This window comes from Melanerpes formicivorus, unplaced genomic scaffold (genome assembly GCF_026170545.1).
Source record: "Melanerpes formicivorus ecotype bairdi unplaced genomic scaffold, bMelFor1.0.p_v2 SCAF_85, whole genome shotgun sequence".
NCBI lineage: Eukaryota > Metazoa > Chordata > Aves > Piciformes > Picidae > Melanerpes > Melanerpes formicivorus.
Genome location: NW_027142437.1, coordinates 2,095,321 through 2,120,777, shown reverse-complemented (window position 1 = coordinate 2,120,777; position 25,457 = coordinate 2,095,321). Strand labels below are relative to the sequence as shown.

General features: G+C 50.3%; 1 protein-coding gene across 5 annotated transcripts in view; it reads left to right on the top strand.

Annotated features, from left to right (window-relative positions):
• Window positions 1-2,818: 2,818 nt before the first annotated feature.
• The window catches only part of SENP6 (SUMO specific peptidase 6), a 109,628-nt gene continuing 86,989 nt past the window's right edge, over window positions 2,819-25,457 (top strand). For 2 of the 5 annotated variants that reach the window (XM_068165164.1, XM_068165163.1), the window contains exon 1: window positions 2,819-3,406. In XM_068165164.1, the coding sequence (XP_068021265.1) occupies window positions 3,361-3,406 (46 nt within the window). In that variant the 5' untranslated portion in view covers window positions 2,819-3,360. The remainder of the gene's footprint in view (window positions 3,407-25,457) is intronic. The other 3 variants (XM_068165167.1, XM_068165166.1, XM_068165165.1) reach the window with 2 other exon arrangements.

The following is a 25,457-nucleotide window of genomic DNA, read 5'->3' as shown; positions in this document are numbered from 1 at the left end:
CCCAACCACCTCCCTGCACAACCCATTCCAGGGCTTCACCACTCTCATGAGGAAGAACTTCCTCCTCCCCTCCAGCCTGAATCTCCCCACCTCCAGCTTCATTCCATTCCCCCTAGTCCTATCACTCCCTGAGATCCTGAGCAGTCCCTCCCCAGCCTTCCTGTAGCCCCCTTCAGATACTGGAAGGCCACAATTAGGATCTACTTGAAAGAGTCCAAGGGAGGGCTACAGGGATGATTGAAGGATTGGAGCACTGCCTGGGGAGCAGAGGCTGAGAGCCCTGGGCTGTTCAGTCTGGAGAGGAGAAGGCTGAGAGCGGATCAAATATATGTCTATAAATATCTGAAGGCTGGGGGTCAGAAAGGAAGGGACAGGCTCTGCTCACTTGCTCCCTGTGATAGGACAAGGGGCAATGGATGTAAGCTACAGCACAGGAGGTTCCACCTCAACATGAGGAAGAACTTCTTCACTGTGAGGCTCCCAGAGCCCTGGAGCAGGCTGCCCAGAGAGGTTGTGGAGTCTCCTGCTCTGGAGCCTTCCCAGCCCTGTCTGGATGTGTTCCTGTGTGCCCTGTGCTGGATTCTCTGCTCCTGCTCTGGCAGGGGGGTTGGACTGGAAGCTCTCCAGAGGTCCCTTCCAACCTCTGACATCCTGTGAAATACTTTTAATCTTTATTGCACCTCAATTCACTAAGACTAAGCAATGAATCTGTATTTGATGCCTTGACTTGAACAACAAAAGTGCACTCCTGTGCATGAAACATTTACTGAAACAACTCATAATCCTTAGGGTTTAAAGAAAACTGTGAAGAAGTGTGTAGACCTGAACCTGTCTGGTCTCAACTGTCAGAACTTATTTTTTTGTGGATTAATGCAATAATCTTGGCTGTAAACTCTGGATCACAGGATACTATGGGTTGGAAGGGACCTCTGGAGAGCTTCCAGTCCAAACCTCCTGCCAGAGCAGGAGCATATAGACATATGACAGGAGGGTTGGACTCAATGATCTCCAGAGGTTCCTTCCCATCCCTAACATCCTGTGATAATCTAGTACAGGTCACACAGGAACACATCCAGATAGTTTCATAGTATCAGTCAGGGTTGGAAGGGACCACAAGGATCAGCTAGTTCCAACCCCCCTGCCATGGGCAGGGACACCCCACACTAGATCAGCCTGGCCAGAGCCTCAGCCAGCCTGGCCTTAAACACCTCCAGGGACAGGGCCCCAACCACCTCTCTGCACAACCCATCCCAGGGCTTCACCACTCTCATGGGGAAGAACTTCCTCCTCCCCTCCAGCCTCAATCTCCCCACCTCCAGCTTCATTCCATTCCCCCTAGTCCTATCACTGCCTGAGATCCTGAGCAGTCCCTCCCCAGCCTTCCTGTAGGCCCCCTTCAGATGGTCTTGAAGGCCTCCATGATGCCCTTCTGAGAGGCAATAGGGTATGGTTTAAAAGAGGAGATTCTAAGTATTTTTTCGTAGGTGTTTGGTTTTTGTTGTTGTTGTTATTTATTGTTTTCAATGTACTTTTGTTTTTTAATGAGGTTTCTATTAAACACATCATCTTCTGGTTTCTGTATAATGACTATGCACTGATTTTTTCCCCTAATTGTTTCCCATTAATTTTATTCCTACTAAACCAGGAATACTTTGTCCCCCCCTGTTTCAGAAAGTCCTTTTTTTTTTTGTCCCTCACCCCCTCTAAAGAGATTTTGAGGCTCGAGGTATGTAGGTTTGCCAAGGCCGTTCCACCTTTTGGAATGCTTTCTAATTGCTCTCATTAGCTCTGGTAGTGTGACGCAGCACTCGGCAAACAGCCTGACGTCTCTTGAGCCTTCTTCCAGCCCAGCTCTGCAGTCGTCTCTGCTTCTCTTTTGCTTTTTTAACCTCTAAGTACACTGACCTGAAAGCGTTTCTCAAAACAGTGCCTTATTAATTATCAATATAGAAAAGCTGGGAATTATAGTAACACATTCAGAAGGCTTCAACCAAACCATTTTCCTTGGTTTTTTTTTTTCCATTGGCAGTAGGTACTTAACTTAATGTAGGACTTCAGTCTACAAACTCTTTTAAGTTTAAGCAGGTTTGGAAGCTCACTTGTCAGGGATCAGTCCCTTTAGGATCTAGGTACTTGTGAAGCATAGAATTTTCTCAGTTCTCCACTAAAACTGGGAGGGGTAGAACTCCAGATGAAGGTGGTCGAGGCCCCGTCCCTGGAGGTGTTTAAGCCCAGGCTGGCTGAGGCTCTGGCCAGGCTGCTCTAGTGTGGGGTGTCCCTGCCCATGGCAGGGGGGTTGGAACTGGCTGATCCTTGTGGTCCCTTCCAACCCTGACTGATACTATGAATGATACTATGAACTCAACTGCTCTGAATTCACCTTCCTTTCCCCCCCCCCCCCCCCCCCCCTTTTTTTTTGAAGGATTTAGGCTTTTCAAAACGTGAAACCTTGCAGGCTAAAAAAAATAAATTAATTTAAAAAATGAAAAATAAGGGGGTTTATTTTCAAAAGCCAAATATACCTGAGGCCATGACTTGCACTTTCTGTGCAGTTTGCCCGGCAGGCTGCGAGGCTTGGGTTGAAAACGCCTCGGCGGGGCCGCGGAGGACCTTGTGATCGATACAAGCACTCCACAGACCTTTTGTGGGCCTTCTGCCCAAAGCGTGAGCGAGGTGGCAGCCCGGCCGGGCCGCAGACCTGCGCAATGGACGCCCGCACTCCTGGAAGTTCATTCATTTTACGCAGGCCGATCCACCTCCTCACCTCCCAAAAGCCGCTGCCTCCGAGCCCGGCGAGGGGGGAGCGGGAGAGCCCGAGGCGCTGCCGGGCGCAGCCCTGCCGCGGCCATTTTCTCGTCTAGGGGCCGGGGCCGGCCGGCGGCCCCCGCGGCGCGTGGCGGGGCGGGCGCGCCGGGGGTCTGGGCAGGGGAGCGCTGCTGAGGCCCCGCCGCGCCGTTCATGGAGGAGAGGGGCGGCAGCGCGGCGCGCACCGTTCCCTCGTCCTCGCGCTGCGCTCGGAGGCGCCTCGGGCGGGCTCTCGGCCAGGCCCATCTCGCCCGCCGGGCGCAATCGGCGGTCGCCGGGCCCGACCCGGCTGGCGGCCGCTCGAGGGGCTGCCGGCGGCGGCCGCGCTGAGGGAGGAGCGGGCGCGCTGCCGCCGTTTCCTCCTGCGTGGGGGCCGGAAGGCAACGCGGCCCCGGGAGCGAGAGAGGGCCGGGCCTCGGCGGCGCCGCCGCCGCTGCGGGTCAGCCAGCCTTCCGCAGTGGGGGTGGGCGGCGGAGCGCGCAGGCCGGGGGAAGGGCCAGGCCCCGCCGTCTCTCTGGGCGATGGAGTGAGGCAGCGAGGCTCAGCAGCGCGAAGATGGCCGGTGGCGGCGGCGGCTGCAGAGACAGCTTGTTTCTGGAAGGTGCGTGCATGGCGGCGCGGGCGGCGCGGCCCGCCGGCTGCCTTTCCCTTCTGGCAGCCAGTGAGGGGCACGGCGCAGACTGGGGAATGGGGGAGGCGGGGGAGCCTTTGCATCCTGCTTGGGGGGGGGAGGAACGGGTCCCCTTCGGGGGGACGGCGACAATGAGGGGTGGCTTCGTGCTGGGCGGGAGGGGGGGTGCCCCGAAGGGTCGCTCGGTTCGGTACAGAAAAGACCTGCTTGTGAGGGAGGGGGTGGGCGAGGGCGGTTGGGTTTTCTTTCTTTGCTTTTGGCGTGGGGAGGCTCTGGAAGTGCGGTGTTTTCTTTGTGGGGGCAGAGCGCCGGGAGCAGCCCGGGCTCGCTGCGGCAGGGCCGGGTGCGTGTGCCGCGGCAGCAATCCTCTCTCCCCGGGGGGGGGGTGGGCCGGGGGCGGCCGGGCAGGGTTAGCGCTGGGTGAGGAGGTGGAAGCCAGGGGTGCTGTGCCGCCTCCTCGCTGCATTTCCCTGCCCGTAGTCGGCTCCCAGGCCCCGGCCTAGCCCGGACCCGTTCCCCCTTACCATCAAAATGAGCCTCCGCTGCTCCTCAAATGCTACTTGAAAGGTCTGGGACTGAGATTAATGCTGGGTTGTGGGATCGTTTTTACCTTTGCCTTACGAGGATGGTGATGAATCTAGCAGCTGCAACTGAAAGAAACGTTTATAAAGCTTTGAGTAATCCCTTTTTTTTAATTAATTTTTTTGGGGGTCCTTATTTGTATTTTTTTTGTCTTTTTTGTGTGGTTGGTTGGTTGGTTTGGGTTTGGGGTTTTTTTGGGTCACCGTAAAGCTCTTAACTGTAATGCAAAAAAAAGTCTTCTGAGATTCGAGTGTCTTTAACTGTTGAGCCTTTACAGTTCCACCGATGGGGGGGGATGGGGGGGGGGAAGAAATCAATCTGATGTTTTAGTGTGGCAAAATTGCTGTGAGCACATCTCCCGGTGGTCTGCTGGAGTACCCTGGTGATAACGAAGAAAAGATGTGTTAATGAAGTAAGTTGCTCCTCATATAAGCTGAGTTTTGTTTCAAGTCAGGGGGGTAAGTTCATCCCTGGAGAGTTTTGTAGTACCTGTGTTCTGTAGAAGGTGCTCCTTGCAGGTTCTCTTTTGCTGCAGGATATTGGGTTCTATTTTTCATTACTAGATGCTCTGGCATAGGAATCCTGTGTGGTCAAAAGAGTGCCTTTTGTAATTAGCTACTCTGACATTTGTTGGCGTGCAGAAACTCTTCCTGGTTAACAGCAGCAGCCACTTTCCCTCTCTTCTACCTTTAAAGTCTTTGGTAGTGAAATGCAGGCATAGCTCTTTCTGTCCTGAACTCTTTACACAGAAGGCAGACAACTGGAAGTCTCAGGGAGATGGCTAGTCGCTGCTTTCTGTGTGCACCTTGGCTCCTTGCTGGCTGGACAGGTAGCTAATACAGATTTCATATGCACCACCCCCTTGTCTCTTACTTGTGGGATCTCTTTCCAGCAGCAGGACCAGTGTGACACTGGATAGCATCCTTGTTTGAAGCTTCAGTATTCCACGACTGCTGAAGTGAGATATCAGCTGGGTTTGTGTTTCCTCATTATTTGGGGCTGTGTTAGTTCTAGGGCTGGTGATGTGATAGTAACCCTGAGTGTATAAAGAAAACCTCATGTGGATGGTGGTGACAGAGATTCTCTGAGGGTGGCCCAAGTCCAAGTGGCATGGTAATACTATAGCAGGTCTGGTACGAGGTGGCAGACTTTGTGCTCATTTGAAGCAGAAGGAGGCTTTCAGATATTGAGAGGCTCTTATTAGAGATGTTTGCTTTATAGTGAAAAAGGAAGGATGAAGGCATGGATTTTTTGGCAATTTGTAATCTGGAAACATATAGCTGCATGTTAGATCAACCTAATGGGTTGGAACTGTTAGAGAATAGAATAGTCCAGGTTGGAAGAGACCTTCAAGATCATCGTGTCCAACCTATCATCCAACACCACCTAATCAACTAACCCATGGCACCAAGGACCCCATCAAGTCTCCTGAACACCTCCAAAGACTAGACAAGCATGAGAGTGTCAGAGTCGTGAAACAGGTACAATGTGGACAAAAATTGGGATAAAAGTGTTGTAAAATAGGAACTATGTCACCTTCAGCTGCAAGATGATGATGGGCCTGGCATTATAAGCAGTCTAAATGTGTATATTTCATGAAGCCTGCTGTAGTCTCTATAAGCAAAACAGCCACAGCTGTAGTCTCTATAAGCAAAACAGCCACAGCTGTAGTCTCTATAAGCAAAACAACAACAATCCTTTACTTGATACATAGAATAAACCAGGTTGGAAGAGACCTTCAAGATCATGGTGTCCAACCCATCAACCAATCCAACCCACCTAAACAACTAACCCATGGCACCAAGCACCCCAGCAAGTCTCCTCCTGAACACCTCCAGGGATGGTGACTCCACCACCTCCCCAGGCAGCCCATTCCAATGGGCAATCACTCTCTCTGTGTAGAACTTCCTCCTCACCTCCAACCTAAACCTCCCCTGGTGCAGCCTGAGACTGTGTCCTCTTGTTCTGGTGCTGGCTGCCTGGCAGAAGAGACCAACCTCTGCCTGTCTACAACCTCCCTTCAGGTAGTTGTTGGAAGGGTGGTAGAGAGGAGAGGGGAGGACTGCTCTGTCCATCCCTGCCAGCAATGCACAGACCAAATGAATTATGTGCCAAATGGATGTCAGCAATATCACTGATTGAATTCAGTCTGATGGAGTCTGCTGTTTAAGTACATACCTGTGTGTGTGTGTGGACATGTACGTGCCCAGAAACTGCTGGTGCTCTCATGCTTGTGCTTGACTGTCAGATTTAAAGTAAACATGCAGTTAGGTGGAATCAGTTGCTGTAAAGTACAGTAGTTGTTCAGTGCTTGGGGTTTGGTTGCCCATGTTCAGTGAGGTCCTGCTTAGTGTAACAGATGTTGCTGTGAAGAAATATGGCTGTCATTCTGCTCCTAAAGTGCCTTTTAATATTTGGATTATTTTATTCTCCAATAAAACCCAAGTGGCCTTTCTGGAAGGGTATTCCTTGACTGATTTATCTGTTGCCTTTCTGGTAATGTCATTCTTGAGCACAGTGATTCATGCTGGCACCTGGTTTCTGTCCAGTTGTGCATCTCTAATGTGCCATCGAGTTTTGTGCTGTGTTCCATAGGCTGCTTTATGGAAAATGTGGAAGAGGTTCCTAGAACTGTGAGGTTTGAACCTTTTTAAAGCTGCATCTGGAGCTGTACTAAAAATTGCCATACATCATAGACACTGATATGCATGATCTGCATGTTTGCTTTTCTTGAGATGCCAGGACTTGATGATCTCAGAGGGCTGTTCCAGCCTCAACAGTTCTGTGATTCTGGGACTGTTGGAATGCAGGAGTGTGGAGAGCACCTTGTTTGTGTTACTTAGGCCAGTTTGCAAGTGGAAGGAGGAAAACTTTCCCATCATCTTCTTCACTGACTTTCCTGCAGTAAAATCTCAAAGTTATGGGCAAAGTGTGCAGAAATTTACACTGAAAGCAGTCCTGTTGCATCAGAATTCTTTCATGCTTTGGAGGAATAGCAATGTAGTGAGGAGAGATTCCCATCTGTAGGAATTCCTGTGTTGTTTTCAATTGACAGTCACACTTACAATACAAAGCAATGATAACAAGTTGCTATTTTGGTTTAGGATAGGGGAATGCTCAGTATATAGAAGAGGGAGTTTGGTGGATCACTACTGGAGAAAAATCATTGCATTCTGGTTGTATTCTGCCTCCTTGGATCATAGTATCAGTCAGGGTTGGAGGGGACCACAAGGATCATCTAGTTCCAACCCCCCTGCCATGGGCAGGGACACCCCACACTACATCAGCCTGCCCAGAGCCTCAGCCAGCCTGGCCTTAAACACCTCCAGGGACAGGGCCCCAACTACCTCCCTGCACAACCCATTCCAGGGCTTCACCACTCTCATGGGGAAGAACTTCCTCCTCCCCTCCAGCCTGAATCTCCCCACCTCCAGCTTCATTCCATTCCCCCTAGTCCTATCACTGCCTGAGATCCTGAGCAGTCCCTCCCCAGCCTTCCTGTAGCCCCCTTCAGATCCTGGAAGGCCACAATGAGGTCACCTGGGAGCCTTCTCTTCTCCAGACTGAACAGCCCCAACTCCTTCAGTCTGTCCTCACAGCAGAGCAGCTCCAGCCCTCTGCTCCTCCTCCTGGCCCTGCTCTGGACACCTTCCAGCACCTCCAGATCCCTCTTGTCATAGGGGCTCCAGAGCTGGAGGCAGTACTCCAGGTGGGGTCTCCCCAGAGCTGAGCAGAGGGAGCGAATCACCTCCCTTGCCCTGCTGGCCACACTTCTCCTGCTGCAGCCCAGGCTCTGGTTGGCTTTCTGGGCTGCAAGTGCAGACTGAGAGCTCCTGGTGAGCTTCTCCTCCCCCAGCACCCCCAAGGCTCTCTTGGACTTGCAAAGAAATTGCAATTCCTCTTTTCCAGCCTCAAAGTTTCCTTATGTTTGTGCCGTAGACAAGAGGCAAACTTGAAAGTATTCCTGAGTGCATGTATCTTCCATAAGAATGGAGAGACTTTTAATTCCTTCCTTGTTTTCTCTTTTTTTCCAGCCTGCTGGTGGTGCCTGTAGTGAGACTTTGACCCAATGTTGAAGTTTCTTTTTGAGGACTTGAGGAGTTCCTATCTGAGGAATGTAGCTAGCCCCTACCTTCAGAGCTGCTATCACCACAGAAATTTGCTCTGTTTTCATTCCATTTTCCTGCATCCAGGTTTCCTAATAGCAATGGAGAGCACTTTGTGGACTACCTGTTACCAGCAGCAGGACCTTGACAGTTGTCTGCCAGAGGACTCAGGATGACTGCTTTGTTTTTCATTCAGCTCACATGTCTTTAGATTGTGAATTTCACACAATGTCTTTACAGAGTGAATTGACTTCACTAAAGCAAGGGTTGTAGGCTTGGGTATTTTTGCAAAGGTAGCTGAGATTCTGGAGTGGTACAAGAAGGCAGCACCCCTCCTGTGAGGACAGACTGAGGGAGTTGGGGCTGTTGAGTCTGGAGAAGAGAAGGCTCCCAGGTGACCTCATTGTGGCCTTCCAGGATCTGAAGGGGGCCTACAGGAAGGCTGGGGAGGGACTGCTCAGGATCTCAGGGAGTGGTAGGACTAGGGGGAATGGAATGAAGCTGGAGGTGGGGAGATTGAGGCTGGAGGGGAGGAGGAAGTTCTTCCCCATGAGAGTGGTGAAGCCCTGGAATGGGTTGTGCAGGGAGGTGGTTGGGGCCCTGTCCCTGGAGGTGTTTAAGGCCAGGCTGGCTGAGGCTCTGGCCAGGCTGATGTATCACAGTATCACAGTATCACTTAGGTTGGAAAGGACCTCGAGGATCATCGAGTCCAACCTGACACCGCAGACCCCATGACTAGACCATGGCACCAAGTGCCACGTCCAATCTCCCCTTGAACGCCTCCAGGGTCGATGACTCAACCACCTCTCTGGGCAACCCATTCCAATGCCGAATGACTCGCTCGGTGAAGAACTTCCTCCTCACCTCGAGTCTGAACCTCCCCTGGCGCAGCTTGAGACTGTGTCCCCTTGTTCTGGTGCTGGTTGCCTGGGAGAAGAGGCCAACTCCCTCCTGGCTACAACCACCCTTCAGGTAGTTGTAGAGGGCAATAAGGTCACCCCTGAGCCTCCTCTTCTCCAGGCTAAACAATCCCAGCTCCCTCAGCCTCTCCTCATAGGGCTTGTGTTCAAGGCCTCTCACCAGCCTTGTTGCCCCTCTCTGGACACGCTCAAGTGTCTCAATGTGTGGGGTGTCCCTGCCCATGGCAGGGGGGCTGGAACTAGATGATCCTTGTGGTCCCTTACACCCCTGACTGATACAATGATACTATGATATTGGTGTGTAGACTAGGGAGTTGCCATTTGAAGTGGTGGCCAGCCTTTCTTGCCTTTTATAATCATGTTGAGGAGTCTTTGACAGGAGTAACAGAAATTAGTAGAGCAGAGTGGAGTTTATATCCAGATAGAACACTTAAATTTTTTCTACCTGCTTTGACACTTCATTTTTCTCTTAATGGTGACATTTAATTAATTGTTGTAATTGTCTCTGCAACAGTCTTGAATGCTTTGGTTATGACCTAGAGGAGATTTGTGCTAGCTTGAAAATGAGGGGAAAGCATGCTCACAGAATGTTAGAATGTTGGAAGGCAGCTCCAGAGCTCCAGTCCAAGCCCCCTGCCAAAAACAGGATCACCCAGGATACTCAAAAATGAGGCAGGTTTTGAAAGTCTCCAGAGAAGGGGACTCCACAGCCTCTGTGGGCAGCCTGCTCCAGTGCTCCATCACCCTCACTGCAAAGAAGTTTCTCCTCCTGTTGAGCTGAAACCTTCTCTGGTCAAGTTTGTCTCCATTGTTCCTTGGCTTATTCCTGTGCACCACCAAAAAGAGCTTGGCCCCCTCCCCTTGACCCCCACCCTCAGAAACTGATGGGCATGTTTCAGGTATCATTCACCTTACTCTGTGTCGTTGCCATAATCCAAACTGCTGCTTTATGCTGCTGAAATTTCCTGTGGTTTGCATCAGTTCCCAGCCAGGTTCTGTTTCCTCTGGTTTTGTGGGGAGTTTCCTATCTGAAAGTCCCTCACTTGTGTCTCCCAGTCCTGTGACCCATTCAGAGCTGCTTTCCAGCACTGCATCTGTGTCTTCTGAGACCTTTGCTCAGCTGTCCTTCCCAGTGGCTTTAAGAATAACCAACTTTCTCACTGCCTTCAGTGACAGATTGTTTTCTAGGAATTAAACCCACTTGCTTAGAACTTTCAGCTTGCTTAGAGTTGCCAACAAAGTCAAACTGAAATGTTCATCTTAGAATCATAGAATTGTCAGGTTTGGAAGGGACCTCAAGGCTCATCAAGCTCCAACCCCCCTGCCATGGGCAGGGACACCTCACACTGGATCAGGTTGCCCACAGCCACTGCTGTCTTCTTTTTGGTTTTTTTGGGTGCTAGGTGCCATAAAATACTCAGGAAGACAGGCTGCTTCTTGGAGCATGTAGAAAGGTACTGAAAATAAACACAATTTATCTCTCAGTGCTGTGTAGCATGCCCTGTGTAGTATGCTTGGGAGCACATGCTAAAGTAATAGCCTGTTCCCAGGTCCTCTTGCACATCATCACCTTCTCAATGTTGAGCTGTAGGATTCGAGGGGCCCAGGCTGGTCCTCAGCTTTCTGAGTAGGGACTCACCTGTGTGCAGTTTTCTGGTTATCATTATGGGGGCATGTGTTATTTTGTGGTTTCTCCTGAGTAGCTGCTGCTGTAAGAACTTTGCACAAAGATGGAATATAGAAGCTTCACATGTAAGATAATCCTGCATGGGATGCTTCAGCCACTCTTTTCTGGCACTTGGACTTGGTAGGAAAGCACTCCTCTTTCCTCAGAAAAAGTACTGTGATTCTACTGAGGTTTAGTGGCAAACTGATAATAATGATAACTGAGACTGAGATTTTTAGGCTGTGTGAGTGTAAATACAAAAGTAATAGCAATAACATTAGTAATAATACTGATCTGTGGCCTGAGAGTGAGCATAAACCAACACTGCTTACACAGATACTTCTGTCATGTAATTCATATACTTTAGTCTTTTGCTTCTTGTTTTATGTACTAGAATAAAACATAATGGGTTATTTATTGTCATGGTTTCAGCAGCCACAATGCCTTGTATCCCTGCTGTTCCTGGAAGGTTATGCATGGATTTCAGTGCAGTATCAGACTTCACCTTTTCTGCAGAGTCTGAGCTGTGTAACATAATCGAAGAATAGAACAGAATTAACCAGGTTGGAAGAGACCTTCAAGATCATCCAGTCCAACCTATCACCCAACACCATCTCATCAACTAAACCATGGCACCAAGCACCCCATCCAGTCTCTTCCTGAACACCTCCAGTGATGGTGACTCCACCACCTCCCTGGGCAGCACATTCCAATGGCCAATCTCTCTGTCTGGGAAGAACTTTTTCCTAACATCCAGCCTGAACCTCCCCTGGCACAGCTTGAGACTATGTCCTCTTGTTCAGGTGCTGGTTGCCTGGGAGAAGAGACCAACCCCCACCTGGTTACAACCTCCCTCCAGGTAATTGTAGAGAGCAAGAAGGTCTCCCCTGAGCCTCCTCTTGAATTGCCATAACAGGTTTGCCAAGGGATTTTGTGTTGTAGCAGGTCCTGTGACGTGATACTAATCACCAAACTCACCCCTTTTAAGTATTGCTTTATATGAATGAGGCTTTTTTGAGTCAGCTTTCGTCTCCTCCCTTCCTGCTAACAGCCATTAAACCCTTCTCTTTGCAGGGTGCAGATCTCCTAGGTAAATAGCTAGAAATATTGAGGAATATGCCCACAGAGAAGTCAGAATTGATGCCCTTGAAGCAAAGGTTTCAGTGTTGGCTCAGCATGGTTCAGTTAGCTGCTGAGGTGTTAGCTCACACACTGGGTGGCCAGCCAGGGGCAGGCCAGCTGGAGGGCTGAGCCTATGGGACAGTGGATGACTTAATCAGCCTGTGTGTGATGGTGACAGGTTGGACTCGGTGATCTCACAGGTCTTTTCCAACCTGGTTAATTCTATTCTGTTGTAGAAAGGAGTGGAAGAGTGTCCAGGGTAGCTTAAGATACTGCAGGAGGAGTTACTGGAGCTGTTACTGCTGGGGAGGCTGCAGAGATGCAATGAACAGATTCTTTTGGGGGAAAGGGGCAAACATTCATTCTTCTCTTAACTACATTGTTGTTTCCCCCAAGGATCAGTGCTGGGCCCCATCCTCTTTAACATCTTCATTGATGATCTGGATGAGGGGATTGAGTCAGTCATCAGCAAATTTGCAGATGACACCAAGCTGGGAGCAGATGTTGATCTGTTAGACGGCAGAAAGGCTCTGCAGAGGGACCTTGACAGACTGGACAGATGGGCAGAGTCCAATGGGATGGCTTTCAACAAGTCCAAGTGCCAGGGGCTGCACTTTGGCCACAACAACCCCATGCAGAGCTACAGGCTGGGGTCAGAGTGGCTGAGAGCTCCCAAAAAGAGAGGGACCTGGGGGTGCTGATTGACAGCTGCCTGAACATGAGCCAGCAGTGTGCCCAGGTAGCCAAGAAGGCCAATGGCATCCTGGCCTGCATCAGGAAGAGTGTGGCCAGCAGGAGCAGGGAGGTCATTGTGCCCCTGGACTCTGCATTGGTTAGGCCACACCTTGAGTCCTGTGTCCAGTTCTGGGCTCTTCAGTTTAAGAAGGACATCAAAACACTTGAATGTGTCTAGAGAAGGGCAACAAAGCTGGGGAGAGGCCTTGAGCACAGCCCTGTGAGGAGAGGCTGAGGGAGCTGGGGTCACTTAGCCTGGAGAAGAGGAGGCTCAGGGCAGACCTTGCTCTCTCCAACTCCCTGAAGGGAGGTTGCAGCCAGGAGGGGGTTGGTCTCTTCTGCCAGGCAACCAGCACCAGAACAAGAGGACATAGTCTCAAGCTGTGCCAGGGGAAGTTTAGGCTGGAGGTGAGGAGAAAATTCTTCACCGAGAGAGTCGTTTGTCATTGGGATGTGCTGCCTGGGGAGGTGGTGGAGTCCGCATCCCTGGAGGTGTTCAAGAAGAGACTGGACTTGGTACCATGGTCTAGTCATGAGGTCTGTGTTGATAGGTTAGACTCAATGATCCTCGAGGTCTCTTTCAACCTTAGTTACACTGTAAGACTGTGATACAGTTTTCCAAGGCACTTCCATTGGGGGAAAACAGATATGGAGAGTTCCTTTGGGGCCAAGTTTTATCACCTGTTTGGTTTCAGTTTGGAGGGTTTAAGGATATTCTTACACAGGTTGAAATCTGTTTGGTGAACTCTCCTTGATCACTTCTTGCTTAAAATTAAGCAAATAGAAGCAGTAGCAAAGATACTACTGCTTTTTCACTGGGTAGGATTAAGCCTGGTGCTAATCCTGTCTTAGAGATTTAGTTTTAGACAAGCATGTGTTCTTAAACTTGCTGCACCTGTGTTCAGCAGTCTAGCATGTGTAATATTTACAGCTCAAGCTGGTCTTCAGCTGTAGTGAAGCTAAAGCTGGTGTCTGGTGTTGGTCAAGCCAGTTGCTTGTCAATGTCCTGTTAGAGGAGTAAATGGCACTTCCATCCTGGGTGCTCAGCCACCTGTGGGCATCATGACACAAAAAGAATTGCCAGGCAACCTTTATTTCCCTGGTCCTTCATAAAAATGGTTTTAATTCTGCTACTTGGGGCCATATCATTTAATTTCCTGTAGGAAATGGGGAAAAGATAACAAGTTCTTAAATAACAGGTTAAAAATCCAGTGGTGTGTTTTTAATCATTAAATCTCTGCCTAATTGAGTGACACCTCTATAGCTTGGAAGGTATTCTTGAGAACTTAAAAGAATGTTGTGTGGTGTTGTGCTGTGTGGTGCAGCAGACAGCTGGAGGGAAGGGATCCATCCAGAGGGACCTGGACAGGCTGCAGAGGTGAGCCCAGGACAACCTCATGAAGTTCAACAAAACCAAATGCAAGGTCCTGCAGCTGGGTCAGGGCAATGCCAGGCACCAATATAGGCTGGGCAGGGACTGGCTGGAAAGCAGCCCTGAAGTGAGAGCCTTGGGGATGCTGGTGGAGGAGAAGCTCACCAGGAGCTCTCAGTGTGCACTTGCAGCCCAGAAAGCCAACCAGAGCCTGGGCTGCATCAGGAGAAGTGTGGCCAGCAGGGCAAGGGAGGTGATTCTCCCCCTCTGCTCAGCTCTGGTGAGACCTCAGGTGGAGCTCTGTGTCCAGTTCTGGAGTCCCTATTAGAGGAAGGATCTGGAGGTTCTGGAAGGTGTCCAGAGAAGGGCCACGAGGGTGATTAGAGGGTTGGAGCTCCTCTGCTATGAGGACAGACTGAAAGAGTTGGGGTTGTTCAGTCTGGAGAAGAGAAGGCTCCAAGGTGACCTCATTGTGGCCTTCCAGTGTCTGAAGGGGGCTCCAAGAAAGCTGGGGAGGGACTTTGGAGGGTGTCAGGGAGGGATAGGACTGGGGGGATGGAAAAAAACTAGAAATGGTAAGCTTCAGTTTGGATGTTAGGAAGGGTTATGAGGGTGGTGAGAGCCTGGCACAGGTTGCCCAGGGAGGTGGTGGAAGCCTCATCCCTGGAGGTTCTGCAGCCAGGCTGGATGTGGCCGTGAGCAAACTGCTGTAGTGTGAGGTGTCCCTGCCCATGGCAGGGGGGTTGGGACTGGCTGAGCCTTGAGGTCCCTTCCAACACTAACAATTGTGTGAATCTGTGATATTTGTGAGATGCCTTTTGAGTACTCTGAATAGAATGTTGTAAAAGTACTGAAAACTTACTTCAGTTCCTTGCCTGCTGTACTCTCCCTGCACGGAACTGGGGGTTGTGCCAAATGCCATCCGGTCTCTGAGTTAGAGGCAAGTATAAATCAGAATACAGAATGGCTAATGGTGATTTGGGTCCTGTAGCTCACAAGAGTAACTAAGTGCAAATAACTTTTGAGTAGTTGTTCTGGTTTTATTTGTGGTGTGATGTCTGCTTGAGCTGAAGACAGAGCGTGTTGGCAATGCCATTGAGTATCTGTGCTGTGAATAATCTGTGGAAGAAACTACTTGGGGGCTCAGGGGAGACCTCATTGCTCTCTACAGGTACCTGAAAGGTGGTTGTAGACAGGAAGGGATTGGTCTCTTCTCTCTAGCAACCAGCACCAGAACAAGAGGACACAGTCTCAAGCTGTGCCAGGGGAAGTTTAGGCTGGAGGTGAGGAGAAAGTTCTTCACTGAGAGTCATTGGTCTTTGGGATGTGCTGCCCAGGGAGGTGGTGGAGTCCTCATCCCTGGAGGTGTTCAAGAGGGGATTGGATGTGGCACTTGGTGCCATGGTCTAGTCATGAGGTCTGTGGTGACAGGTTGGACTCAATGATCTTTGAGATCTCTTCCAACCTTGGTGATACTGTGATGCTTTTTGATACAGGAGAACAGTTTGGTTATCGAGAGGCTTGTACTAACTTCATGAACACTGATGTCTTGTAGTTAATGTCCACTAGCAATGTGCAGCGTGGGTACAGCAGATTGGAATGCAGTGCTTTCAGACTGACCTGTGCACAGTGCAGGGATGAAGGTGCAGTGCTGCTGCCTTGTGCAGGACACTGATCAAGGGGTGTCTGGACTCCCTGCAGCAGCAAGCTGTGACGTTGCTGCTTTTATCGTATCACACTGCGACTCCATTTTGGATGCAAAGCTGCTGCCAGCCACTGCCTGCTTCTCACTGCAAAGCTTAGCATTAGTAACTGGTTTGGGCAGAGGGACTCTGAAAGCACATTATTCACCAATTACAGGGACTTATGTGTTGCAGCTCTACTGCTCTTAGGGCTCGCTGCTGCAGGTGGGGGACAGCTCTACATCTCTTCCCCCCCTTTGCCTCCTGCCCCACCAAATTCCAGCCTCGTGGTTGATCTCCTGCTGTCCATCACCCCTGAAACTCACCACTTCATTGCCAAAGAGATTGAATTTGCTGTGTATCCTCTTGCCAGGCTGGTGCTTTGCCAAGCCTCTACTGAACTTGCCCACTGAAGGGTAAGTAGGAGGGGCAGGACAGTGGCTTGGACTGGGGAGAGCAGACAGACTCTGCATGTGAGACGAGTAGGACATTGCCCTTCAGGGCCATGAGGCTGAGCAGAGGGCTGGAGCACCTCTCCTATGAGGACAGGCTGAAGGAGTTGGGGCTGTGCAGTCTGGAGAAGAGAAGGCTCCCAGGTGACCTCATTGTGGCCTTCCAGGATCTGAAGGGGGCTACAGGAAGGCTGGGGAGGGACTGCTCAGGATCTCAGGCAGTGATAGGACTAGGGGGAATGGAATGAAGCTGGAGGTGGGGAGATTCAGGCTGGAGGGGAGGAGGAAGTTCTTCCCCATGAGCGTGGTGAAGCCCTGGAATGGGTTGTGCAGGGAGGTGGTTGGGGCCCTGTCCCTGGAGGTGTTTAAGGCCAGGCTGGCTGAGGCTGTGGCCAGGCTGATGTAGTGTGGGGTGTCCCTGCCCATGGCAGGGGGGTTGGAACTGGCTGATCCTTGTGGTCCCTTCCACCCCTGACTGATACTGTGATAGTTTCATCTCTCTGGTGAGCTGTTAGGTCAGGCTAAGGTGTAATACCTGACTTAAACTTTAGAATTTACCTTTGTGAGCCAGCAGCTGTATTCTGTCCAGGGAGATGAATATTTGATGTAAGAGGTTAACTTCTGTGCAGAACAAGTTTATGGTGAAGGCGAAGGCTCGAGACTGGAGGAAGCGAATGCACAGGCTGTGGTTATCCTTCCCAGTTGGTCAGCAGGCCTTGAAAAGGTTGTTGTTAATGGGCAAATGCTGCATGAGGCAAGGAAGAAGGATCATGGAGCTGACTACATGTCCCAGTAACTCCTGTGAAAGAATAATCTGGTGTGAAAGACTTGGAATTTGGGGTGTCTTCCTCTGACTGAAGCCTAAATGGTTATGAATAAAGAACGGTGATGAACATGCTGGAAGGTGCCCAGAGAAGGACCATGAGGATGAGCAGAGGGCTGGAGCTGCTCTGCCATGAGGACAGACTGAAGGAGTTGGGGCTGTTCAGTCTGGAGAAGAGAAGGCTCCCAGGTGACCTCATTGTGGCCTTCCAGGATCTGAAGGGGGCTATAGGAAGGCTGGGGAGGGACTGCTCAGGATCTCAGGCAGTGATAGGACTAGGGGGGATGGAATGAAGCTGGAGGTGGGGAGATTGAGGCTGGAGGGGAGGAGGAAGTTCTTCCCCATGAGCGTGGTGAAGCCCTGGAATGGTTTGTCCAGGGAGGTGGTTGGGGCCCTGTCCCTGGAGGTGTTTAAGGCCAGGCTGGCTGAGGCTCTGGGCAGGCTGATCTAGTGTGGGGTGTCCCTGCCCATGGCAGGGGGGTTGGAACTAGATGATCCTTGTGGTCCCTTCCAACCCTGACTGATACTATGATTCAAAAAAACTGAGAGAGGACTTCCTAAGGTTTTGTTTGCTTGCTTTCAGCTCATAGAAGCTGTAGCAAAGTTTCCCTGGCTGTCTTGGTTTTGTTGTGTTTTGTTGCTGTATTTTCCTCTCTGTTGTTGGGGTTTGGTGGTGGTGTTTTGTCTTGTCCACGTTGGGCTGATTGGGTCTTCTGTTTTCCTGTTTAAATGAGTCCTGCCACAAGGGTCCTTTAGGAATGATAAATGCCAATAGTGTTTTGCTGGTGTGGTGAACCAGAGTGCTGTAGGACATGATGAATATTATGTAATCTTAGACATCTATGTCTATAACAAACAGCTGCCAAAACTATTGGCTCTTTGCATGGGAATATTTCTGCCCAGTGCCATGCAGTTGTTTTCCTTGTGCTCAAAATGGTTCTGCTGAAGCACTTTTTATTACTGTGACAGGATGTAATGTTGTATTTGTTTGGGGTGTCCAGTTTTTATGGTGCATTTAGCAACACTTAAATATCCTGCTGATGACAGAATTTGACAGGATGGTCTCACAGAAAGATTATTCAGGAGCCCATTAGATGAGAATTTGAACTATGCAGTAGATGGTAGGCTTCACATTGACAATTGTCTGTGCAGTTTCTGAGGCTCTCCTCTTTTAACACCACTTCCAGAATCCATACACAGTATCAGTCAGGGTTGGATGGGACCACAAGGATCAGCTAGTTCCAACCCCCCTGCCTTGGGCAGGGACACCCCACACTACATCAGTCTGGCCAGAGCCTCAGCCAGCCTGGGCTTAAACACCTCCAGGGACAGGGCCCCAACCACCTCCCTGCACAACCCATTCCAGGGCTTCACCACTCTCATGGGGAAGAACTTCCTCCTCCCCTCCAGCCTGTATCTCCCCACCTCCAGCTTCATTCCATTCCCCCTAGTCCTATCACTGCCTGAGATCCTGAGCAGTCCCTCCCCAGCCTTCCTGTAGGCCCCCTTCAGATCCTGGAAGGCCACAAAGAGGTCACCTGGGAGCCTTCTCTTCTCCAGACTGAACAGCCCCAACTCCTTCAGTCTGTCCTCACAGCAGAGCAGCTCCAGCCCTCTGATCATCCTTGTGGCCCTTCTCTGGACACCTTCCAGCACCTCCAGATCCCTCTTGCCATAGGGGCTCCAGAACTGGAGGCAGGACTCCAGGTGGGGTCTCCCCAGAGCTGGGCAGAGGGGGAGAATCACCTCCCTTGCCCTGCTGGCCACACTTCTCCTGCTGCAGCCCAGGATCTGGTTGGCTTTCTGGGCTGCAAGTGCACACTGAGAGCTCCTGGTGAGCTTCTCCTCCCCCAGCACCCCCAAGGCTCTCTCCTCAGGGCTGCTTTCCAGCCAGTCCCTGCCCAGCCTGCATTTGTGCCTGGGATTGCCTCCACCCAGCTGCAGGACCCTGCCCTTGCTCTTGTTGAACCTCTTGAGGTTGGCTTGTGCCCACCTCTGCAGCCTGTCCAGGTCCCTCTGGATGGATCCCTTCCCTCCAGCTGTCTGCTGCACCACACAGCTTGGTGTCATCAGCAAACCTGCTGAGGGTGCACTCAATGCCACTGTCCATGGCACCCACAGAGATGTTGAACAAGCCTGGGCCCAGGACTGATCCCATTGTAGCTTTAGTTCTTCTACCAAAGCTTATTGTTTTCAGGATCCTTTACAGATGGGAGCTCCTGGACTACTCTGGCCCAGGTCACTCTGTCTGCACATACCTGGCACAGTGGGGCAGTAAAGCTTTTACTCAAGATTGCCGTAAGGCAAAGATGTTTTAGCGGAATCCTCACCTGATGAGTCCCACAACCACAAAACCAAGAAAAACAACAAACAAACAAAATCAAAACCAACCCAAAACCCCCAACCAAAATATACACAACAACAAAATCTGTTATTCCTGTGATGTCCCTGGAGGTGTTCACAAAAGGGCTGGACGTGGCACTTGGAGCCATGGTTTAGTTGTCAGGAGGGGTTAGGTGTTAGGTAATAGGTTGGACTTGATGATCTCTTAGGTCTTTTCCAACCTACTCTATGATAATAAATAAGTACTTTGCCATCTAGCAAAGCCTTTGTTAGGTGGAAAAGATGCTGCTCTGTACTTGGGAGAGCGATTTACTCTTGCTCTCTGATAGAACTGATGGCTGCAAGGTAAGCATGAGTCTCATGTTTAGGTGAAGGTGGCTGAAACTCCTCCCCAGGCTGGGCTCTAAGGAAGTTAGCTGTTTTACTTCAGCTTTTGAGTGGTATTTCCTGAAAAGTAGGTTCATGAGGGAGTGCAGTTAGTTATTTTGGTATGCTGTTCTTCACAGAAAGTGTGATTGACTGTTGGAATGGGCTGCCCAGGGAGTCACCGTCACTGGAGGTGCTTAAAAAAAGACTGGATGAGGTGCTTGGTGCCATGGGTTAGTTGATTAGATGGTGCTGGCTGGTAGGTTGGACTGCATGACCTTGAAGGTCTTTTGCCACATGCTTAATTCTGATTGCAAAGTAGTTGACTGATGGCAGTTCCTCATCTTCCCTGCTGCTCCGAGTAATTACCACAACGGATTTGGTTTTCCGAGGATGTTGAAGTTATTTTGTAGCTTTAACCTCAGGGAATTTTAGAATTCTGTGGTTTAGTTATCAGTTGTTTGTATTTCTTAAACTTGCTGTTAGTCTAGTGAAGTGTGATACTTCCAGCACAGAGATGACTGTGTATAGAATAGAATAGAATGTCTGGGTTTAGAATAGAATAGAGCAGGTTGGAAGAGACCTTCAAGATCATTGTGTCCAACCTATCATCCAACACCACCTAACCAACTAACCCATGGCACCAAGCACCCCAGCAAGTCTCCTCCTGAACACCTCCAGTGATGGTAATTCCACCACCTCCCCAGGCAGCCCATTCCAATGGGCAATCACTCTCTCTGTGTAAAACTTCTTCCTAACCTCCAGCCTAAACCTCCCCTGGTGCAGCCTGAGACTGTGTCCTCTTGTTCTGGTGCTGGCTGCCTGGGAGAAGAGACCAACCTCTACCTGTCTACAACCTCCCTTGAGGTAGTTGTAGACAGCAATAAGGTCTCCCCTGAGTCTCCTCCTCTCCAGGCTAAGCAACCCCAGCTCCCTCAGCCTCTCCTATTCATAGGGCTTGTGTTCCAAGCCCCTCACCAAGTCCCTCCATGCACTGATGGAGTTTCCACTGCATTGGTGATCTGTAATGGCAAAGGGAGTGCAAGTCTATAGTGTATCCAGTGTGAGCTGGGGGCCGTTGCCTCTCTTTGTGTTGCATTTCTCTGATTACAGTTTGTGTTAATAAACAGCCATGATTTACTTACTGCTTAGCTGTGTGTGCATTCACAGGGTCCCTTAGCAGTCCCAGGTACAGCCCTGCCAGCCCTTCCTGACCGCTCTGTGCTGCTCAGAGCTGCATTCACAGGGTCCCTTAGCAGTCCCAGGTACAGCCCTGCCAGCCCTCCCTGACTGCTCTGTGCTGCTCAGAGCTGCAGCCCTGCTGCCTCTCGCCCAGACACGCTGCTCTGATCTGAGTCAACACCAGCGCTCCTCTGGCTTCATGGCAAGTTGGCTGAAGGAACTACATTTGGCAGAAAACTAAGGCTGGAGGGTGGAGGTGGTGCTGGAGCTAGTCTGTATTACTTTTCAGCCCTATCAGCAATCTAATCCAGCCACTCATATGGGTAGAACAGCTTGCCAGCACCACTAAGAACAGGGAAAAACCTGAGGTCTTTGGGCTTTACAGCAAGGCAGAGAGGCATTTCTCTCCCATCCTAAGGGCTGAATGCAGTCCTTCATCCTCCTGTCATCCTTTCAGGTTTTTTCCTTAGATTTGCCTTTTCATTTTACCAAATCAGATCCTGGGCTGCATCAGGAGAAGTGTGGCCAGCAGGGCAAGGGAGGTGATTCTCCCCCTCTGCTCAGCTCTGGGGAGACCCCACCTGGAGTACTGCCTCCTGTTCTGGAGCCCCTATTGCAAGAGGGATGTGGAGGTGCTGGAAGGTGTCCAGAGCAGGGCCAGGAGGATGAGCAGAGGGCTGGAGCTGCTCTGCTGTGAGGACAGACTGAAGGAGTTGGGGCTGTTCAGTCTGGAGAAGAGAAGGCTCCCAGGTGACCTCATTGTGGCCTTCCAGTATCTGCAGGGGGCCTACAGGAAGGCTGGGGAGGGACTGCTCAGGATCTCAGGCAGTGATAGGGCTAGGGGGAATGGAATGAAGCTGGAGGTGGGGAGATTCAGGCTGGATGTGAGGAGGAGGAAGTTCTTCCCCATGAGAGTGGTGAAGCCCTGGAATGGGTTGTGCAGGGAGGTGGTTGGGGCCCTGTCCCTGGAGGTGTTTAAGGCCAGGCTGGCTGAGGCTGTGGCCAGGCTGATGTAGTGTGGGGTGTCCCGGCCCATGGCAGTGGGGTTGGAACTAGCTGCTCCTTGTGGTCCCTTCCAACCCTGACTGATACTGTGATACTATAAGTGTCTTTGGGGTTATTTTTGGTTGGGTGGTTTGGGTTCTTTTTGTATGGTTGGGGTTTTTGGGTGGTTTTCTTTTGGTTGGGGTTTGGTTTTTTTTGGTTGATTGGGTTTTTTTGTTTTGCTTGGCTGGGGTTTTGTTTGTTTTGGTTGGGTTATTTTGTTTGGTGTTTGTTTATTGTTCTGTTTTGTTTGTCTGCTTAAATTGCATCCCAGAGTTTCTTCATCCCTCCTGTATTTTCGAGCTATTTTCTTCTAGAAGTCATGGAACCCTTCTGGAGTTTAATTTCTCTGGGTGTATAGAGGAGGGAATCCCTACCTGACATTGGCTTTGCCTGCCTGCAGTGTTAAACAGTCAGGTTTTTCATTCCTTTTGGTGTGTGGATAGAGTGCTTTATTTCAAGCTGACGTTCCAACTGCTGCAGCAAACCTGGGGACCTTCTCCAAGTGTTGGTTGCCTCATTTCCAGGTGGTTAGGCTGGGTTATTAATCTTACTCTGTATGTAGCTGCCTTTCAGCACAGTCTAAAAATAGATGGCTGTGTGTTCAGTGCTGCTGTATTCTCAGTTGCACAAGCTTAGCTTTTCTTCTTGTTGTGAAGATGGATCCCACGGTGCATAACCAAGCCTGAAATCAGAAGGGTTCAAATCAGATGCATAATGCACTGCAAAGCTTCCTGTGGTGTTTTGCTTACCTTACAGAACCCTTCCAGTGCAGAGAATTTCAGATCCTATGTGATTAACATCACATGCTGGTTTGCCACAGAAACCTGGTATCCCTGTTCCAGTGTCCTCTTCCTTGAAATGGCTTTGTTAGCTTGGTGTACTTCTTCTCAACACAGATTGCCAGTTCACAAATTCTCTAGCCTGTAATTACTTTTTAGCCTCCATTTTTCCCCCCTGTAAAATAGGAAAAGACCTCTCCTATAATTACCTTTCCTATAAAAACACTGAAACTTCCTTCCTCCTTTCTGGACTTGTAGTCTATCTGCAGTCCAGGAACAGAGTTCTTATTGGAGAATGAGAGAATTGCCAGGGCTGGAAGGGAGCTCAAGGCTCAGCCAGTCCCAACCCCCCTGCCATGGGCAGGGACACCTCACACCACAGCAGGTTGCTCACAGCCACATCCAGCCTGACCTCAAAAACTTCCAGGGATGGAGCTTGTGCTTCTGCCAGTAGAGAATGATGTGTATCATAATGCTGATGTGGGGAAAAACACTTTGTAGTTTTTCTTTATTGTCTTTGCTGTTGGATCCTTTTTAATTTTAATGTTAGTTCCATTCTTGTTTTGAGAGTCTGAATGGGTGGCAGACTTACTTGGAAGGAGGTTAGATGGTGGAACCTAGTGACAAAGGACACAAAAGGTGTCTGAGGTGACCTCATTGTGGCCTTCCAGGATCTGAAGGGGGCCTACAGGAAGGCTGGGGAGGGACTGCTCAGGATCTCAGGCAGTGATAGGACTAGGGGGGAATGGAATGAAGCTGGAGGTGGGGAGATTGAGGCTGGAGGGGAGGAGGAAGTTCTTCCCCATGAGAGTGGTGAAGCCCTGGAATGGGTTGTGCAGGGAGGTGGTTGGGGCCCTGTCCCTGGAGGTGTTTAAGGCCAGGCTGGCTGAGGCTCTGGCCAGGCTGATGTAGTGTGGGGTGTCCCTGGCCATGGCAGGGGGGTTGGAACTAGCTGATCCTTGTGGTCCCTTCCAACCCTGACTGATACTATGAAAACCCCTTCAAGCACCTGATGCTTTTGTTTTGCTGCTCCAGATTTCACTGGCAAGTTCTGCTCTCTGACTTCAACTTCACCATCAGAAGGTGGGCATGCAACATCACTCCTTGTTCAGAAAGACAGGAGGAGTACTTAAGCCAGTTGTACAGTTAGAATCCACATAATGAGACAAGATCTATTTGATTGTGGTGAGGAAGGTTGCCAGTATCACTGTTAGGCCTCTCTTCCTTACCTTGAACTAAAGCTGTTACAAAGAAGGTGCTTTGCTCTGGTTCAAAGCTGTCTCCTCCCTTTTATCCTCCTCTTTTACTCCTTGTTAATACTTAGAAACTGTTCAGCAGGGTTTGGCACATGATCAAACCTGGGCAGTTCTGTGTTCTCAAGTCAGTCATTCTACATGATACTCTGCACTGTGAGCCACCCAATGTGTGTGTCCAAGTCCTGAAGAAAACCAGCAGTTGCTCACCAGATTGTGCAGATGATTTTCCATCTTTGAACAGCAGACCTGCTCTAAATGCTGGGTTTTGTTTGCAGGCTGCTCCCCCAGGAGTGGCTGCTCTGCATTCATCATTGGTTTTCTGTTGACATCACATTTGTTTATTATCTGAGAAGTTAAATTGCTTCATGTGTGAAGGCTTTGTATCCCTTACATTGGTATCATAGACCTCTGCTACTGAGCTCTGCTGCTTCTAGTATCTCATTTTCATCCTTCTATGCTTTGTTGCCTGTTCTTGGCAGTTCTTGCCTGTTCTTATCAGTGCTGGGCCCTGTCCTCTTTAACATCTTCATTGATGATCTGGATGAGGGGGTCGAGTCAGTCATCAGCAAGTTTGCAGATGACACCAAGTTAGGAGCAGATGTTGGTCAGTTACAGGGCAGAAGGGCTCTGCAGAGGGACCTCGACTGACAGGACAAATGGGCAGAGGCCAACAGGATGGCATTCAACAAGTCCAAGTGCCAGGGGCTGCACTTTGGCCACAGCAACCCCATGCAGAGTTACAGGCTGGGGTCAGAGTGGCTGAGAGCTGCCAAACAGAGAGGGACCTGGGGGTGCTGATTGACAGCTGCCTGAACATGAGCCTGCAGTGTGCCCAGGTGGCCAGGAGGGCCAATGGTATCCTGGCCTGCATCAGGAACAGTGTGGCCAGCAGGAGCAGGGAGGTCATTCTGCCCCTGTACTCTGCATTGGTCAGGCCATACCTTGAGTCCTGTGTCCAGTTCTGGGCCCCTCAGTTTAAGAAGGACATTGAGACACTTGAAGGTGTCCAGAGAAGGGCAACAAAGCTGGGGAGAGGCCTTGAGCACAGCCCTGTGAGGAGAGGCTGAGGGAGCTGGGGTTGCTTAGCCTGGAGAAGAGGAGGCTCAGGGGAGACCTTCTTGCTCTCTAAAGCTCCCTGAAAGGTGGTTGTAGCTGGGAGGGGGTTTGTCTCTTCTCCCAGGCACCCAGCACCAGAACAAGAGGACACAGTCTCAAGCTGTGCCAGGGGAGGTTTAGACTCGAGGTGAGGAGGAAGTTCTTCACCGAGCGATTCATTGGCCATTGGGATGTGCTGCCCAGGGAGGTGATGGAGTCCCCATCCCTGGAGGTGTTCAAGAGGGGATTAGATGTGGCACTTGGTGCCATGGTCTGGTCATGAGGTCTGTGTTGATAGGTTGGACTCGATGATCCTCAAGGTTTCTTCCACCCTTAGTTATACTGTGAGACTGTGATCTGCTTTAGGAAGAGGAAAGTTAAAGCATCCTTTAAGTAGCAGGTTTCTAAACCTGTAGATGTAGGTTAGATTATGGTTCCATGCAGATGTCTCTGGTACTTTAGTGCCTTCAACAGTCTCAGTTCCTGGATGCCC